General features: G+C 44.4%; 1 protein-coding gene across 2 annotated transcripts in view; it reads right to left on the reverse strand.

The window, feature by feature from the left end:
* Positions 1–1,434: 1,434 nt before the first annotated feature.
* The window catches only part of LOC110984332 (uncharacterized), a 30,622-nt gene continuing 12,569 nt past the window's right edge, over positions 1,435–19,487 (reverse strand). Inside the window, exons 13-28 of one of the 2 annotated variants that reach the window (XM_087142651.1) lie at positions 19,170–19,341; positions 17,980–18,102; positions 16,626–16,745; positions 16,363–16,485; positions 15,469–15,765; positions 14,433–14,617; positions 13,018–13,201; positions 12,285–12,351; positions 11,721–11,848; positions 10,738–10,850; positions 9,935–10,145; positions 9,262–9,369; positions 7,325–7,448; positions 6,075–6,791; positions 5,372–5,618; positions 1,435–4,387 (exon numbers count right to left, since the gene is read on the reverse strand). In XM_087142651.1, coding sequence (XP_086998777.1) covers positions 4,258–4,387; positions 5,372–5,618; positions 6,075–6,791; positions 7,325–7,448; positions 9,262–9,369; positions 9,935–10,145; positions 10,738–10,850; positions 11,721–11,848; positions 12,285–12,351; positions 13,018–13,201; positions 14,433–14,617; positions 15,469–15,765; positions 16,363–16,485; positions 16,626–16,745; positions 17,980–18,102; positions 19,170–19,341 — 3,049 coding nt within the window. In that variant the 3' untranslated portion in view covers positions 1,435–4,257. Of the gene's footprint in view, positions 4,388–5,371; positions 5,619–6,074; positions 6,792–7,324; positions 7,449–9,261; positions 9,370–9,934; positions 10,146–10,737; positions 10,851–11,720; positions 11,852–12,284; positions 12,352–13,017; positions 13,202–14,432; positions 14,618–15,468; positions 15,766–16,362; positions 16,486–16,625; positions 16,746–17,979; positions 18,103–19,169; positions 19,342–19,487 lie in introns of both variants that reach the window. The other variant, XM_022244389.2, reaches the window with a different exon arrangement.

The raw sequence follows: 19,487 nt of genomic DNA on the forward strand, positions 1-19,487 counted from the left end.
CACGCACTGATCACGCGCCCTGCATGCGCTTCGCCTCGTTCGCTGCAACATGATATGACCTGTACGTACCAACATTTGCGCTGATGAAAAGTTATATAATTGCTGTAGGTTCGTCACGTCGAATTCGCGATCGGAGCAGCGGGTAATGGTAAATTTAGCTGAAAAGGAAGCCATTAGACTACGTGCATTGGAGAAAATGAAAGAAGGGATTGCCTATTACGTGTTGGCGATATACATGTCAGTCTCGAACGACAAGGTTTCTGGGTGATTGATTAATCAAAGTGATTCTAAAATATCTCTCTTCAAAGTAGGGAAGCCCTTAACCTCACAGATTATTTTTAGGAAAGACTGCTCAGTAAAAACCTTCTGTCTTGCAAACTGAAATGCTGAGCAAAATTACGGTTTTTTTACCAACAAATTCATGTGGAAAGCAAAACTTGGTTGGTAACCATTCACGAGATATTATGCACTGTATGACACTGAATGGTATCCTGTTTTGGCTCAGCAAATATTTTTTCCCCAGCAAATCTCTGCACTAGTAGCAACTTCACCAAATCGATCCACGTCACCGGATCTAATAAGGCCTTGAATGCAAAATGCCAGCGAAAAATCAAGTTATTGTACTTATGCACAAGAGCTTCAGCATCATTTTTGGGTCATAGGCACAGAAAAGGAAAGACATTATATAGGGCTGACTTGCGCCATAAAGTGGGTGTTGGAAGGGATTAATATTTAGGATATCCGTCGTTCGAATCCTCGTAGATTTTTTAAAAATTTCTTTTCCCGTTTGAAAAGGTTAATTCTGCAAAGTTGGGGGCCTATTTGATTTACTGCAAAAAAAAACTGTACCTTTGAAGTATCTTTTGTTAATGCGAAAAACCGCTAACTTTAACGCGATGTCTACTTGCATTTTTGAGCCCGAGTTATTCTCATGGCACTCATAGCATAGCATACGATAATATATTATACTACATTTGTAACCTGCTCCAAATGGTGTCATGCTGCTTTAATTTAAGAGTCTCGTTTATTAAGTCTCGTTTAACAACAGTCATTGGATTGGGTGTCCAGGTTGAGCGCGTTTTGCACTTTGGGCTAGTAAGCTGTAGGCCCTATCTACTTTTGACAGGTAAATATTGTTGCCGATACCTTTTACCATGATGTTTCTCATGTCATTTTCTTGCTCATGAGTGGCCTTACTATACCGGTGAAATTTCGGGGAGGGGAGGGCATCCGAGGAGAGTTTAATTTTCAAGGTGTACTGAAAGCAAATCTGTGGCTTGTCCATAGGTTTTATACATTTCAAAATCGTAAACGGGGCAAGCGGCAACACTAGTTCCGCCATGCTAGATAGCCACGTTTTGACGCCTGTCCCGGAGACCATAAAACATGAACATCATTACTGAGTTGAGAAGAAACGGCACTGAACACAAAAACTCTCTGACAGTCACACTTTATTTCCGTTGAAAATATCTCGGATGTGTATGTACAATATGAGGTCCAAACCTGAAAAATGGCTTCAAAACTATACAACAATTTGTTACAAACAACCCATTCGATACTATACAAAAGGCGAAGCGTTCATTCATTTACAAAATATGCAACACAATGTATGCACACTATCGGTAAGTTCTTGGCCTGACAAAGATGCCTATTTGAAAACTGTTGGAATGCCAACAAAATGAGGAATCCATCCTATAAAATTGTCATTGTCATAAAAAAGTTGTTTAACCTTCTGAGTAATATGCACGCACGTACACCACACACAGGATTACACACACTTTCGTTTACAAACTACTTGGGACATGAACCTTGGATTTTCACGGCGAGAGTAGGCCTTCTCGACGTCAAGGGGGGAATTTCTTTAGCTGGGAAATTGGAACTGCGCTGTGCGGACAAAAATGTATCCAAAATAACGTTTTGGCAAATTTGGTCCCTCAAACGTCTATAGTTCAAAAAGTGTGTATAGTAGTCCCGTTAACCGGTAACAAATATCCGTGTTCTTTCATGCTGGGGGGGGGGGAGTTTGTGGTGGTATGGACACAGTGGAGAACAAAGACAATATGTGACTTCATTAAACACTGTTCATGCGTGTCAAGACTACTGAAACACGCAGATGACGTCATTGTAGCACTCGAGAAATATCAAATTTTCGCAACACCCACTTGAAATGCTTGTAGGCCTATAGATGTGCTGTTTATAGGAAGACAATGGTAGGGCACAATGATACCGGTATGTCTTTGCTCTTCAGTTGGTGTATTTAAATATAACAGATTTGCATACGTCTTACATACGTAGGGGCACGCGTAGTAGCCACGAAATCTGTCCATCCAAACGACACTCGTATGTTCGACTGGAATTATGGGAAACCTAACATTAAAGGCGTTTTTTAAAGTTGGGTTGTTTTAACAGATGAGTGAATTGGAAAGGCATCAAAGTTGACAAATAGTTCGCGGTATAACTAAAATTAGGTCATTTCGTATCAGATTCATGATACATCAGTTTGCTTCTGTCATTATTTTTCGAAATGGGTAATTCCAGAAATTAGGCCCAAAAGTGTTACAACTGACCTTTGTGATTTGACATGGAAATACACGTATCACCGGAACTGATTTCAAAGTATTACTATTTGTTTGGCGGGCAATTTGCATTAATTCATCTCTCTTGGAAATTAGAAAGTGTGTTCTGAACTTACAAATCATGTGTCAGATATGACAGGGACACGAAGAAACATGGACCCCTAATTTCTGGACTTACTCGTATAGACCTTTTTCGAGTGATGTCACGATCGTGCTGGACCTCTGCTGTGTTGTGATGGCAATGAATGCATAGTGTTGTGATGGTAATCTATTTATTCAAGATAAACTAGTCAAGAATGCAGCGTTCGCACGTGCGCTTGTACGTGGTTGAAGCTGCCCGTAGGATTATATACGATCACCGTGGCCAAGGCGGTACGGTCCTTACGTGGTGGTATTGTTTACATTTAGTCACGTGGGTGAAAAAGGTCTATTGAATTTAACTGTCATCTTAACCGCCTCCTTCTGGCGCTTTGCGTGCGGTGCAGCCACCTGAGACCATCTTGCGAGCTGGGCTACCAATAGCTGTTGCCTGAGCAGACGCACGAATCACGTGATGACTTATTGAAAGCTCTGGTGTAACCTTTAACCCAAACTGTTCTGAATCCAACAAGCATATGCCTGATTTCAATGGTCCCTATGCACCCAGTACCAATGGTACGTGACTCGTAAGGTTCAGGATACCCGTGGTGTGATGACAAATCATCCATAACGTGGGTTTTCTATTCTTTGGGAGGAGGGAATCATTTTGAATGTTTGTTCTTACAACCGTCTACTGGAGTAGGAACAAAAGCTGACATTTTCCTCCACAATGAAAATCATTCAATCATGAAAGAACTCAATTGTTACAAAATACAATCCTGTATCAAATACTAGATGAAAATTTCACGAGTAAAAAAAAAATCAGCATTCTGCAACAATCTCGACATATTAATCTCTAGAAACCACAGTCTGCAAATTAACTGAGCAAACAATTCTAATAACCGCCACATTTCGTTTGATCACACAACTAAAATTTTCAATCTAAATCATGCACAGTGAACTTTCCTCATTGCCCAAATCACTATTATAAATGCAAAGATCGTGTAAATCCCAGCCCTTAAGATAAACCTGGCTAGAACACATGAATACAAGCTGGCTTCAGCTTGGGCTTGCGGTTCCAATAAATTGATAATAATGCCTTTCATGTGAGCTATTGGAAAAACCAATCTTCTCAACCCCTTCAGATTAACAGTTATTCTGTCAGCAAGTTATCTGCAAAGTCTCGGTGCTATCAAAACAACATCGAGAGACAACGGCTGGGAAGTCAACGGATTCATTTCATTCAAACTTAATAGTTGCATGCATGCACTGTGTTGTGTCATGGCTTCAACCGGATGGTGCAATGTGTCTTTTGACTGATCTCGTATACCTCCCAACTATCCACTGATATTCCTGCTAAGCATCCTTCATGTCAATCACGAGACGAAGCCTTCAGGCTCCTATAGAATTTCCTCTCCCTTTGTCTACCGTCCCCGCCCCTCCCGTGGGGAAAACCCTAGATGAAACTTAAAGCTCACCAATACTGAAGCAAATGCCCAGAGAAAGTTCAAACCAATCGTTAAAATCACATGTGTTCATATTACAACCTGTCCCCTCCTTCCAGCCTCCAGTCGATCAGCCTCGTCAAAGCCCACACAGTCCGTCAAATCTCTCGCACTCTTATCTGGTTGTTACTGTCCAGTTCTAGTCTGGTGGAGGGCACTCGGCGCCCGCTGCCCTGCGAGAAGTTCGTTGCTGGTGCGGACCGGCCAGACAGTGGAGTGGCAGTGGAGCTGAGCGATGTCAACAGTCAAGGGGAAACAGCAAGGAGAAATACAATTGATTCTCGTTAATAAAAGCACCCTTAAGACAACATCCGGCTTTCTTCCTTGTTTTCATTCCCAATAATACAAGGTTCCTGTTGAAACAAAGTAATCTGTTCACAGGACCCCTGATTAATGAGGTTCACCTGGACATGCAACAATAACAACACTACTAATGTATTCATTCATTAAGTGTAACTTCCATACCACTACGTTAAGATGCTGTGTACAATACACACACTAAACCACAATGTGGTCGCACCAAAGGTATGCTAAAGGTGTCTCAGGCAGCTTTCCCTTTATTTTTAATGACTGTTTCCGTGAAAGAGTACAACAACACGTGAAACAGCCACCAAATTTCTAGTTATGACCCATCTTTCTTAAGATGGTTTTGTTAAAATCGATCTTGGAACCCTTCTTAGCAAAGATCAATCTTAGATTTGGGACTCATCTTAAGCCCTGAGATGAGTTGCAAGATAAGATGAGTTTCGTGAAATTGGCCTTTGGTCTCACTTTGCTTGCCTTACAAAAAACAAAAGATGTTGACTAAGTTAAACAAGGGCTTGTATTTAGCCATAAACTATGACAAACTTTAGGAAAACTTAAAAACAGTGTGGTGGTCATGTTACATCCACCAGTTTTTCCTTAAAATATCGGACTGAAAAATTTCAAAAATGCTCTGACACATTTCAGAACTACAAGAGTCGAAACAACATAATAAGCTACAGAGTTATACTCTTAATGTCCCCTTACACCTCATCTGGAAAAGGTTCAAGTGTTACCACAACATTCCTCAAGTTGGTGGAATGAAACATTTCCAAAGGAAGGGAGGGCACCCAAATGGGATTGGACCCCAAAGGCACAAGCAGGGCATCATTTTAATGTTAATTATTGCCTTGAAAGTTGACAACAAAAGAAAAAACTGGGAAGAAATGGAGGTGAGATTAAGGATACGTAGTTGGGTTGTCATCCCGCCGGAAGTCCTTCACCCAGTCGCTCATCTGCTGAAGCTTGGTTTCTGTGGAGGTGGCAGGCAGGGATGCCTCATTGGGGAGGGCATGGGTAGGGCTGGTCTGGGCAGACTGGCGGAAGGCTCGCAGCTGGTCCCGGGCAGAGACGTAGCCCCCAAAAGTGGGCTTGCCAAGAGACGGATTGGGCACGCCTGGACGGGACGCTGTGGAAGCGGTAGACAGGCCATGGCCTATTCCAAGACAGACAAGGTGATTTTTTTCAACAGATGTGTCAAATGGACAAGATAGAAATGTTCAGCCCTATTTCCAAGTTGATATTCAGCAATGAGTCTTCCGTGGTCTGACATTTTCAGATTTGAGGACACACTAAGAACGAGCGTTTACAGGTGAGCCCATCACATAAAAAATTTTGCCAGAAAGCAACAGGGGACGAAAAAGCGATGCCTGGGTGACAGTTCCTTTGTACCGCTTGTGATTGGATTCCAGACTTGATTGGTTATGAACTTGACCGTATCACCATTGAAAACACACTCTTCCCTCTGCCCCTTTCTCTGATGGAGTACTTTACTAGAAAAGCTACATGCTACACCAAATTTACCAGGGACTAAATGTCCTATTTTCTAAATCAACATGAGAAAAAAAAAGACTTGAAAGGGGAGGGGTGGAACCGGCTCAACAATTCTCACCTCCAAAGTAGGTTTTCCATTTCCGTTCTAGAGCCTGTTCAGCAGTTTCCCTGGGGGCGGATGTTCGGAGCGACGACACGTCAAATTTCACATTCGGAACAACTTGGTTCTGTGCGCTGATACCAGAGGACCAACCTTGTGGATAGCTGGAAGTGGTGGCCAGCCTTGGGTGACCCCCTCCGACCGGTCTGGAGTAGCCATTGTAGTCTGAGACCGGGATGCTGCCATATCCATTCTCCTGATGTGGGTAGCTGTAAGGGGGTCTGGAATGAGACCACTGCGGTGCACCTTGGGCTGGCAGTGCATTGTGGGAAGGCTGACTGGACGCACGATGGGGAATTGGCCCGGGGGCATGTGATCCCCTGGGCAGGTGCTGGGTAGCGGTGTGAGTGGCAGAAGGCAGTACACCAGCAGACATACTCTGCCTGGGGGAGACTGGAGTGGCCATGTCACTGGCCGGATTGTCCCCGGTGGACGGCACCCTGGCCTGAGCCTGCTGCTGCAGCAGGCTCATGACGTTGGACAACTGCTGATTGATGATGTTAAGCGACGAGACCACGGGGTCCCCTGCAGTGCCAAGACTGCCAGTCGGTGGATTCTCACTGCTGGGGGCAATGCCTGGACCAGGCCCAGAGGCTGATGGACCTTGCTGCTGGTCTCTGAGTAGCTGCTTCAACTGAGACAGCACAGCAGAGGCCTGATTCTCTGGTGAGGTACCTGTGATTCAACCATTCCACAAAAACTTATACCATTGTTTTTGCCACTATCATATTCACGAACCTTCAAATTAGCACCACAAATCCTGTAATAGCTACCACATAAACAAAAGCACTGTCATGACGCCTCCGTCGAAAGTAGTAAAGTTACTACTTAAACCTTATTACTTAAAACTGAAATCAACAGTACGAGTATGATTCAACCAAAGAAATAAACTGATTTCGACATGAATCCTGAATATAGCTTAAATCTTGATAGATTACTATAGCAACACGGAGAGAAGAAAATCTGAGGAAGGCAAGTTTCATCTAGCTGCTTTGAAAAATTTGTTAAGCATAAAAAAAATTGGCTAAGCAGCCGTGGCAATGTATTAAAACTGCCTGTGCATGTACATGTAGTTGGTTCTCAATGATTTCTGCTTAGTATTTCTGTGTCAAGTGGCCTCTTTCCGGGGGGATGTCACTCAATACACAAACATTTTTGGTACAAGGTTTAAAAATGAATCCCCATACCCTCGACTGGGACACACTTACCTGATTTGGAGCCCTTCTCCTCAGGGTCACTCAGGCTGGTGTCGCTGCCGGTGGACGAATCGCTGAGTGACAGGTTGGAGACAGAGAGGTGTGGAAAGTTGGCATCCAGCTCACTGCCTGAAAGCTGAATAGGGAAAAAAGGGGAGCGAAAGGTTCAAGAAGAGACAGAAGAATGAATCAAAATAGAGACAGATGAAGTAGTAGAACATTTAAATGAGAACTCATGACATTCAGGCTGTTACTCTGTTGTCGTTAATTATTTGCTGCTGGGTGGAACTCGAAGTTGCATGACGTAAGCCCGGGGGATTTTCAAGATTTTCCATTCTCAAAATTCTTCAAAAAATCATACACGTAGCTTCATTTACTGGACGTTTACACTCACATGAATAACTGTCTGGTGACTACTCTAATCTGACAGACAACATCTACTGACGCTCAAGTATTTCAGCCAGGCCTGCCACTTTGTAAAAAGACCCCAGATTGTGCAGGGTTATGTAACTTTCTTTTGTTCCCGAAACTTGCACAGTGTGCTACTGGTGTCTTTTCAATGGGGACCAGATTAGTGTGCAGCGTATGTATTCCTCATCGCTGGAGCGCTTTAGTCCTCGGTGGTAATCCGCTCCTGCTGAATGCCACAAACAGTGGTATAATCTCTCAAAATAAGGACGGATTTCCTCCGCTATTGACAACTGAAAAAAATGTTGGCAATTCCCAGCAGCTCTGTCTTTTGTTCCAAGTACAGCCTTTTGTTACAAGACCCAGCTCCTTTGTCTGGTTTCGGGCTCCTTGGTTTTGCGTATAAAGCCTATGTGCCCGAAACCATGCTCCCCGGCAGCATATGCTTAAAACTCATTCACAAATGGTAGACGCCCAAATGAAGAAATGAGATTGAAGATTGTTACATGATGTAATTATATTTTTAAGGAAACAAAAACAGATGACATTTACAATACAAAGGGGATATTAAAATGGTAAGTCAAGACCTAAGACCAGTAGAAGATCAACCCAAGACCTCCAGTCTGAATTCAAGTCAAAGGCTATTCAAATGAACTGCAACAAAGTATTCCTTAGGCAGTAATAACATGTACTGAGTTACTAACCAGTACTGAGTTACTGGTTTTGGGACTGGCCTTTTGACTGGTCTTGTGACCCGTCTTGCAACTGGTCTAGTGTCTGGTGAGTCAGGTTGGCAAGGTACATACCTGTATGGTTCTTTCCTCGCCTTCCACCTGTGTGGTCCCGGGTTCGATTCCCGGCCCGGTCCACATGTGGATTGGGTTTTCAGTCCCTACCTGACTCTGTGGGTTTTACCCAGACTATTCCTCTGGGGTTGTCCTCCCACCTCTGAAACTGTAACTGCTTCTTACTGTTTCCCCTTTACTGATGTTGGTGAATGTGGGTTGTTTGGCGGCTGCCCGAGGCGCCCTTGTATGCCATAGGCTCAACCATGTTTAAATGTATTCATTGTTCCTCGCTTAATGTCTTCATCGTACAGCGCATTTGAACATATGTATATGAAATTTGTGCTTCAGAAATGAATAAATTATGAATTATGAACTGGTCTTGTGTCAAATATTGTGACTGGTCTAGTGTCTGGTCTTGTGACCAGCCTTATGACCAGTCTAGTGTCTGGTCTTGTGACCAGCCTTATGACCAGTCTAGTGTCTGGTCTTGTGACCAGCCTTATGACCAGTCTAGTGTCTGGTCTTGTGACCAGCCTTATGACCAGTCTAGTGTCTGGTCTTGTGACCAGCCTTATGACCAGTCTAGTGTCTGGTCTTGTGACCAGCCTTATGACCAGTCTAGTGTTTGGTCTTGTGACCAGCCTTATGACCAGTCTTGTGACTGGTCTTGTGACCGGATCTGCTTCTAGTCTTGTGATGGCCTCCATTACAACTTATCAGAGTCACGTTCCATTCCTGCCACTGATAACTCACCCTGTCTTGCATGGAGGCCTCAAGTTTCTTGATCTTACTGGCTTTCTCTCGGATGAGTCTATGACCAGTGGACATGTTGACCATGGCCTTGTCAAGTTCCAGAGCTTCCTAGGTTGGGTAAAGTTCATAAATTGGTAGATCCGGGGGAGGGGGTGTGAATGCAGACAGGGTCACGCCCTACCCAAGGTTACTTTGAGGATGATTTGCTGGGAGACTGTATCTTTTCTCTTCCCTCCCAATAATGCAAACACAACAATAGCCACACACATGAGAACGGCTTTAAGAAATCCTCACTTTTCTCTGTGTGTCAGGTGGCAAAAGTGGCCAAATTCAATAAATGGCCTCTATTAAATAAGTGCAGTGGACCAAATCATATTTGGATGGGGTCTACTCTTTAAATCTCAGTGTGAAAGAATGATTCACTAGGTGGCATAAGATTCACACAGCTATCAAAATACCCGATAAATAATACTACTCATGAATCTTAAATGGAAATAACACCCTCATTAAAAGAAAATTGTACATTTCGAAGTAAAATCTGACTCCAGCTAAGGGGATGATCCTGCAAACTGTGGCTTCCCAGATGAAAAGAAGGCAATATGGGAGGGGTCTACTGGCAAGAGAAGCCATGTTTGTCAAACTCCCTAAATGGACAGGTGACGTCTTGTCTTACCCTTTCCAAGCCAAGTCTGACGTCCTCCAGGATGGATGCTCCGGCCGGTGACAGCCCCGCCGTCTGCTGATGCCGCAGGTCCCTCCTCCACTCCTGCCGTGCCTCACCCAGCGCCCGCTGGCGCTGTCGCAGGATGTGGCGCTGCCGACGGAGGAACTCCCCGGCCCGCCGGATGGCACCGTTCTCCTCCAGGAGCCTGGCCTGGGCATCCCTACGGAAAAATATGGAAGACAACCGTTGCCATCCAGTCTCCTTTGTCTCTCTATGTCCAAAACCAAAAGCTTGTTCCAAGGCTTTGAGGTCTGACAATAAGACCGACAAAAATGATGAGACTGTGAGGCCTCGCATTAGCAGAGCAAAAAGTTTCCGTATGTGGGCACTGGAGCACCTGTCGCATGCGGTGTAAAAGTGACACAGAACAAAGTTGAGCTAGTGTAGGGTGAAACTCTCACTTCATGAGATGTAACATGCTTTTCTCTACTTTCGGAGACGCTGAATCTACAACTGCTCGGCAATGCAAACACACACCAATAAAGAACTAACTCCAGCCCAACATGCCCAAATGTGCTCCCTTTAACCAGTCTGGATGGCATGCATAAGATGGCAAGACTTTGATTTTATGCTACACCTTCCTTCATGCTATCGAGTTCGCCACCAAAGGCTTATTAATTACACGGCTGCTGACAGGTCAAACTTAAGAGATCAAGGGGAGGGCTCTTTTTTCATAATTAATCAGGGACGGCGCACAGATACGGACAAAGTCTGCAAGTCCTCTACACAGGCAAGCTCCAACGATGGCTTACATCTGATGCATGCGCTGTCTGATTTCCACCTCGGTGAAGTCTTCCGACTCGTCCGAGTCCGTGGCCAACTGACCCCACGCCTGCCGTCGGGGATTTCTGCTCCTGTGCTCTGGCTGAGAAACAAACCCCGCAAAACAGCATTTTGACTGGAGACGATAATAAAGCCTGTCTTTAGGCTGGTTCACGTTTCGGTGAGTCAGAGAAGGGAGTCTCACATCAAAATATTTGCAGTGAAATGCGCCCACTTTTGCCAATCTACAGCATGACCATTTGACCTTCAGGTAAACGGTCAATTATTTGTTACAATATTTATTCACATCCGCCGTACACAAAAGGAAGCAGAAAAAACAGAGAAAGGAAAATATGAATGAGGAAGCAGTTTTAAAACTGAAGCCATGAAAAGCCTTTGCTTGTCAATGGCAGATGCTAATACTCTGAGACACTCAAAAAGTTCATGTTCAAGACAATGTTCGCTTTCACTCCAAGTATCACCCTGCTTCAATAGGAGGAAGTGTCATCAGTTTCTCTTATCCTGAGCTCTAGAATGCCGAACTAAGTTGCTACCAATGAGATTAGAATGGGGGAGGGGATGTGGAGGGGTTGCTTGTGGTGGGTGGAGTTGATTGGGGTGGGTGGGGTGGAATAGGGTGGAGTTTGGGGTGAGGGGTGCAATGAAGGGGTGTGGCCAGGTTGGTGCAGGGTTGGGGCACATTTCAAAACACCAGGGTGAAAACAAGCTCTCTCAACCTCTGACCTTTAACCTTTCCATTTGTGATCTGGGATCGATGTGATGATCATGTTTTCAGTCTGTGCCGAGTACAGTGTGTGCTATCTAGAATATCCATCAAGGTTTACCCTAGAGCCAAACAAAAGCACTCCTATCTTCACTCTTTTTGAGTGTTTCTTGAACATTCTGAGCTCAAACAGCGCTTTGGAAGAATCTTCAGTACTGAATTTTAAAAGAAGCGAGTTTCAGGCTTTACCAGTCCGGCAATATCGGTGTCGCTGCTGCCATAGGTGTAGCGTGAACTCCTGTCGCTTTCACGGCGCCCTCTGGAGACTCGGTCGCTTGCACGTCGCCTCGCAGGTGCCTGGTAGTCATCATCCGAACCTTCTAAAAAAGAAGAAAAAAATCGTGTTTTTACAAACAGCAATGCTTGGCTTGCGGCTGAAGGTGCCTCCCAAAGAAATGCGTTGACAGGCAGTCGTTGCCAAAGGCACTTTGGCCTACTTCAAACAGCTCTGTACCCCAAAGAGATTTGCTTGAAGATTTAAATATTTAAATAACTGATTGATTATGGAATATTCTTTGCTTTTCAAAGCACACGTAGAATATTTGGGAGTGAAAATGAGTGAAATAGAAAGGGGAAAAAATCTAATTATCTAGCGGCATTCGAAAAGCATTCAAAATGACTTGGCTTAAGTCTGCTTTAAAATACTGACATTTTTTGGCCTGTGCACAAGAACATCTAAGCTATCAACCTGACCAGAACTGACAGGAACTGAGATTTTCCTTGCCAAGGGCTGTTAGCAGGCGATATCCTTACCCAGCAAGTAATCTTCTCTTTCGGCCGGTGTACGCAGGAGATCTCTGGGATGAACCATCTGACGAACCTGTGAATATTAATAGAATGAGATTTGGGTGTGGCAGGAGAGGTCACGCAAACTGTTTCCCCTGAACCACAGACATGACCAAATGGATGACTCTCGAGGTGCTTGTAGGTGGCTAACAAACCAAGCCTTTTCTATTAATTTGTGTCACATCTGAGCTGAAGTGTGCATGGTCAAATTGAGGCAAAACTAGAAATGGATTCCCATGTTTGCTGCCACCAAGAGTCTCAAAAGTCTGCTGATGCTACAAAGATAACTACTTGTAACTTGCACATTTTGATGCAAAACAATTCAAAGTGCAGCAATGTGCTTCGCGTATAGAAACACATGCTTAATAGTGGACTTTCAGTATAGCAAAAACTGGCTGGGAACCAGTTGCAAGTAGCTTGCACTGCATTGGCATTTGAGTATGGTAACCGGTTTTCGCCCCCCCAAACCCATTTCATGCTTAAAGTGAACTGCTGCACTTTTGCATTTTCATGTAACTGGCACATGTCTGACTAGTGCAATTGCTGACAATAAGGCCTAGTCCTAATTACTTGGCTATGGCTAGATATCACACACCTGTCAATGGGAAATGCACCCAACGGCTTCCATAAGCACCTGCACTATTTTAAGCCTTAGCCACATCACTTGGACACGGCTGCAGTCAAGGGACACCCTGCTTACCCCTTTTGAAGGGGATGGTGTGGGCTGAGATAGCTCCTCCAAGTTCAAGGCGCCGGTGCTGGGTGTCTTGGGGACTCTCAGGGTGGTGCGGGGTGAGGAGCCTTCGTCTGCCTGGTGGTAGTGACCGTTGGTGTACGGCTCATCGAGGTCCTGCCCATCCTCCTCGGAGATTCGCTGGGGCATCCTACAGTTACAGACATGGACAAAGAGTTTCTTCCTTGGGGAAACTGCCCCCTCATTGCAACACGGCTGTTTCACAAAAATGAACCACCAAGAGTTGTTGGCCAATCACAACGCGCAAAATTTGTCGGCCCTTTCCAAACGCCCACTGGGTCGACAAATTTCACGCATTGTTAGTTGTCAACGCGTTGCTAACTCTTGGAGGCGCACTACTGTGAAACGCCCGTATCAGTTAGTTTCTTCTCCACATATAGGTCTATATTATGGAAATGTCCCTTTGATGATGAATTTGAAACTTCGTCTAATTAGTATAAAGGGTCGCTAGTTGAAGGGCAAATTACCACTTGACATTCCCTCAAGTGTTCTACGCTTGTCTTGGCCGGTGCGGTTATCGTTATCTCACGTGTATGAACCTTCTTTATCGTTTTTGCAAACTCTTGGTGGCGCTCTAATGTGAATAGCCCGTATTCTTGGTTGGTGTATTGAGAAAAAAGGTTTTCAAATGCAAAGCTCTGCCAATAACGTGTCACAAGAAATATACATATACGGTATGTGTCCAATGCATTTGTTTTTACAGGGAACCTTATTCTTCTAAGCAAATATTTGATGTGTACTTTGGCGAGTTGCCAATGTTTTTGTGAGTCAAGGATAGAGGCATCTGAAAAGGGAGGATCCAGGACCAATTTTTTTTTTGGGAGGGGGAGAGGGGGAAATCATATTATTTGGGGAGGCCAAAAACGTTTGGAAACTTTTTCAACTTTTATGGCCTTTGGAGTGAGGCTACATTTTGATAATTTTTACACACTTTTAGAAGGAAAAGAAATAAAACGGACCAGCAATTTGCCCTCTATTATTAAATAAAAAAAAATTGCCCCTTTATTGGCCATTTTTCAATGAGCGGCTTGCTTTTCCACTGTGATTTTTTTCTCTGACTCTGAAAGTATATCTCATTTTCGAACCAAACGAAGCGGGCCCCAAAAGATGGTACTTATGAAGGTGAAGCCAGCAGGCAAAACTGTTGACACATCCAAGGTTTGATAAAAAGCTAAAGTGTCTCAAAGCCCGGAACTGGGCCAAGAGGGCTCCTTGGGTTAGAACTGCACTTCGCTGGTTCCCAAATAACTTTGAAAAGCATGCGTTATGCTCGCATCACTGTCGGCAAAATGAGCGCTCCTGACCAACATGGCTCTTTTCAACCAATGAGGGGGTGCTTCTGCTCCAGGTGTGTATTTTACCTGGGTGACGTCTTGGCCTGCAGCTTCAGTCTCTGCACTGTGGCAAGCAGGTCCTCTTTCTCCTTCTCCAGCTGCTTGGATCGTTTCCTCTCCTCCTGGATGGACTCCAACAGCTCCTGTCTCTCCTCCTGGATCTTCTTGACCGCCTCTGGGTCCATTTTGGCCACCTGGCTGGCCAGCACCTCCTGTCATCATGAAAATACATGTCGCTGGAAATAACTGATTGTAACAATTTTAGACGGTCTACTATTCCGGCCTTGTCTTTCTAGCGTATCTTATCAAAATGAAAAAACAAGAATCAAGCAAAAAAAAAAAATATGACATTCTGTTTTCTAGACCTGCTTTTGACAAAATATTCCTCACAACTTCTGTGCTGATTTTAGCAGTATGACTGGCCAGCGTATCGTGTCAACCAGAAATTAACAAAATGAAACTTTTCTACAAAAGACTGTGTTTGAACGTTCTGGCAGCCCCAAGACCAGCCCCTCCTTTCACATGAACCCTTACGATAATTCAAGACTTCCTACTAATTATTTATTGATGGCAACGGTGCTCATTCTGGCGACCTGACTAACCAGCGCGTCCATTCACAAAAAGCAGAATCATTCACTTTCAATGTCCTCTGACTAAATTACATCTTCTTTCACTACAGAAAACTTAAATGTCAACTACTCTTTAACCACCAGTTGACGATTCTAATCCAAATAAATAGCAAGTGAAGCATTATTACATAACAACATGAATTTCTAATAACAAACAGCTTCACGATGAGGGCAATATAAGACGAGGATAACTGCCTTCCAGTTCACATTATGACTTGACTGTCATACATGTCAAGGAACATACCATCCTGATGCATCAAGATGATATAGATGTAGATCATCCAGATAAATGCAAGTTCCTTTATGGTATCTTTACCATTAAGATTAATGCTAAGGAAATATCTGTATTGAAGTCAGCCAGCGTTAGCGCTGACTGAAATCTTTCGAAATGGAGGAAGGGTGATCAGTTGGTAATTGACGAGGACAGCTCTTACATGTTGCTTTCTTCCCAGCCTCTCCTTCTCGGCATCTAGCTTCTCCCACCTCTTCCTCAGCTTGCCTTCCTCTTTTTCCAGGGCATTGCGGGCCGCCTCCGCCTCCTTCTGACGCTCCTCCAGCCCCTCGCTCGTCTCCCGCAGGGCGTTCTCTTGCTCCTCGTGTGCCCGATGCAGCTCCTCCCGTCGCTGGTCCAAGTCCCGCCGCATCTCCCGCATCTCTAGCTCAAAGTCCTGGGCCAGCCGGTCCTTCTCTGCCTCCCACTGGGACTGGAGTGCCAACTTTTCCTTCTTCTCCTGCAAAAAGGAGGGGGGGATGCAAACAGGCAGTCTCAGGACAGGCCAGCACTCCCTATCTTCCAATTCTGCTGGCCCTGGTTCAATTCCAGCCAGAGGCCACGGTTTCATAAGCATGCAATATATCCGGCAGCCAATTTCACAAAACGTGGCTGAACTTCGCACCAATGCATTTCAAGAAAAGTCTATTAGCTGCGCAACATTTTTATTAAATGAAACATCTTGGATGAGACCGATCACAACGTTCACGCCGACTGTGCCTTTTCGATATTTTACTGGTCATGAAAAAGTCATTCAATTAGCTACGCCCACCATTTGAAATAGATTTCTTTGCCTTTTTCTTTGGAACCAGGCACAAAATCTCCAAGTTCTCTCACAGACAATACCCTTTTCAGACAGAACCTAACACAGGTTCCAAACCGACAGCTATATTGCTATTATCCACTCTTTCATCAACAGTTAAAGAAACTGCTGAACATTGACAAGTTCCAGGCTGCACGGGGCAAGCCACTGGTGTGTAGATTTTCTTCAGTTATTCGGTAAGTCAGAAACTGGTTATTTGGTTATCTGAGTAACTGTCCCAGCACTAATGCATACCAGTTCTTCCATCTCCCTCTTGGTCGTCTTCATGTTGCTCTCGTGTTCTCGTCTCATCTTCTCAAGTTCCTTCTTCTGTTCCTCTTTCATTTCCTGCTTACGCTCCTTCAAGACGTTCTCCATCTGCATAATAAAACATAAATATCAAACTTTGAAGGCCCTGCCTGCAATCGACATAACCCCCATGCACTGTACCACAGTCTTTGACCATGACAAGGGCAGATCAACGTCATGTCATGGGGGCCAGTGACACTATAACTTACCTCTCCTTCCATGTCCCGTACGGCAGACTGTTTCTCCCGTGAAAGTCGCAGCTTGTCCTCTTCTCTCCGTTTCTCCTCTGCCTGGGCTTCCTGCAATCTCGCTCTCACGTCGTCCATCTCCTGATCACAAAAAACCGAAAAGGATCAATAATAAGGCAACAAACATGTGCTTGGCCGGTCTTAAACGTGCATTTAAGACCGGCTCAGGAGAATGGACGTTTCTAAACGCGTTTGGTCTCCTGAGCTGGTCTGCATGTTCGTTTAAGACCAGGCAAGTGCATGTTTATTCTCATTCATAAATATCTTTTACTTCAGAGTCAAAAGAAGTCAAAATGTGATGGACTCTCAATGATTTCGTTCTAGAATCTTACTTTCATTTTACCAAACACCCCCGTCCATTTTATGGTATAGTCCATGTGCAAGTTGTCCAAAAGAATCTCCTTATATGGACTTGGCACATGCATGGCATGCAAGCAAAAAGACTCTTGCCTAATCGGAATCGATTAAACTGTCTTGCATCCAGGTGCCAGAGTGTGATTTATGCAGCGGGCATGATCCCTTCTCAGTGGGCATTATCAGATGTTAATACACGGTCAAGTTGCACATTGTTAAATTGGTAAACTGTCTGAAGATTTCATGAATTTATAATTAATCGTTTGAGAGGCCAGGCTATTATATCTGCCAACGTTCCTGCCACTGTTTCTACGCCATCCACTCTGACCAGAGCTACCCCCTCACCAGCAGAAGAACAACAGGCTGGAGGGGAACTATTTCAACTAGCTGCACTGTGATCACGCAAAGGCCATCAGTTTGAACAGAAAAAGGTCACATATGCTCGGCGTGAACCTGTGCGCACAGGCAGCGAGTTTCCACCAGCGAGAGGTCATTGCTGTCTGAGAAACAAACCATCTCTTGTTGCTGCACAGCACGAATAGATGAGGGATGCAACTGCTAAGGTTAAAGTTTTTAACTTTGGTTTGGTCTCTCCATCAACCAACACCTAGATGCAGAAGCCTCTGTCAAGAATGGATGCTACCCTGATAAGCAGGTGCATATGTGAGAACATGGTTGGGGATACTTCCATTCCTGTCAAATGATTGGTGTATTCATTTCCCCTCAGTTTAGGACTACAAAATTGAGATAAGTGACCCCTGGGTTCCGTTTTCTGTCCCCCCCTCCCTGACCATTTTTCTAAGGAAGTACATCAAGAGAATTGTTCTGGAAATGAGATAATTTCTACTTTCAGCATTGCTCTCTCCTTGATCTGCCCATGAAAACCTGAACACCTTGTGGCATGCGCCTTTCCACTCACAAAATTACAGTATATAATATGACCTTTGATCTTTGACCTCACCCTTTCATGCTTTTGCTTCATTTCCTTTGTCTTCTTTTCCAGCTCTGCGTCGTGTGCCTTCTGCAAGTCGGAGAGGGCTGTCCGCTCCTCGGACTCTAACTTGTGTCTCAGATCGTCCAAAACCTGTCAACAAAGACAACTGCTATTGGAAGCTTTTCTCTTGTACTTTTTACTAGAGTTTTGCTGAGTGTTTGTTATCTTGGTGGTAGATGCCAGTTAGTCAGTCCGCATAGTGCATAGCCTGCTGCCATGGAATGAAGTTTTGAATCCTTTCGCTGAGCATTCAGTACCCTTATGGCATGTTGTCTTTGTTATGGCAATCTGGAGCAAGAACACAGTGGGCCTGTTTCTTTCACCTGGATATAGATCTCAATCACTGATGCTAAAACTGGTTCGCATCATCCACTACGCAGGTTTTGGAGTCCGTAAACCAATCAAGAATCGCTGATCTTGATTTGGATCCGTGCGAAACAAACACAGCCAGTGAACAGTGGTATTGCAGTGGAGACCTGTCAGCAGGTCAACGTAAGACCTCCAGTCTGAATTCAAGCCATGAGATATTCAAATGAACTTCAACAAAAACGTTCATCTGTCACCGGTCAAACTGGTACTTGGGACTGATCTTGCGAATGGTCTTGTTTATGGTCTCCACTTCAACACCGGTGAACGGTGGAAAAAAATGACCATTGAGATGAATATTTGCAAAGAAAACCTTCGAACAGTCTTGTATGGTAAAATCTTCCAGGACTGCAAACTTCACACTGAGAATAGGTCCCAGTTCTTTTTCTTCATAATAAAAATGATATTTTTATCAAAGGACTCAAATTGCTGATAATGAAAAACAGAGCACAGAAACACTGGTGACAACATGGTGGAAAGGACAGTTTGAGGCTGTGTAAGGAGTACACAATGGCTCACTTTGCCACGCGCTGAAGTTAAGACAAAGTCAAGTCAAAAACAGAGAGAGAGAGACCCCTTCATCCGAGGACACTTTAGGGGCAGAAGTAAACATACTGAAAATCTTGCTCAGACCGTCCGTGGAACAACACGTGTTGCGCAATAGTTAACACAAGAACCCAACTTGTACAATTACACCAAAGTCCCGGAAATCAGGCTAAAATTTTCGGGTGAAAAGAACACTTCCCAGCAAGGTGGTGCTAGTCTAATCATTAGGTCTGTTTCGACGTTACCTTTCTACTTTTGTCCTGTAGTTCCCTCCGTTCTGTCTCCTCCATCCCGCCCACCTCTTTCTTGATGGCATCCATCATCTTTTTCTTCTCCAGCTCCAGCTTGGCCGTCTTGTTCTCCTGCAAGTCTCGCACTTCGTCTCGCAGCGTCTTCAGGGCTTCGTCCATGTCGGCTCTGTGAACATTGGGTTGACAGAAAATACCACTTTCTTTCCCTCTGGTGTGGCTCATATCCTTGGTCATTTCACTTTCTGTTGTAAGTTGTTGAGAAGCACATGCTGTGTATTCTTTTGTGCAATTTTGTAATGCGGTCCAAAAAGG

Source organism: Acanthaster planci, linkage group LG10 (genome assembly GCF_054643075.1).
Source record: "Acanthaster planci isolate LZ-2023a linkage group LG10, COTS_SCS, whole genome shotgun sequence".
NCBI lineage: Eukaryota > Metazoa > Echinodermata > Asteroidea > Valvatida > Acanthasteridae > Acanthaster > Acanthaster planci.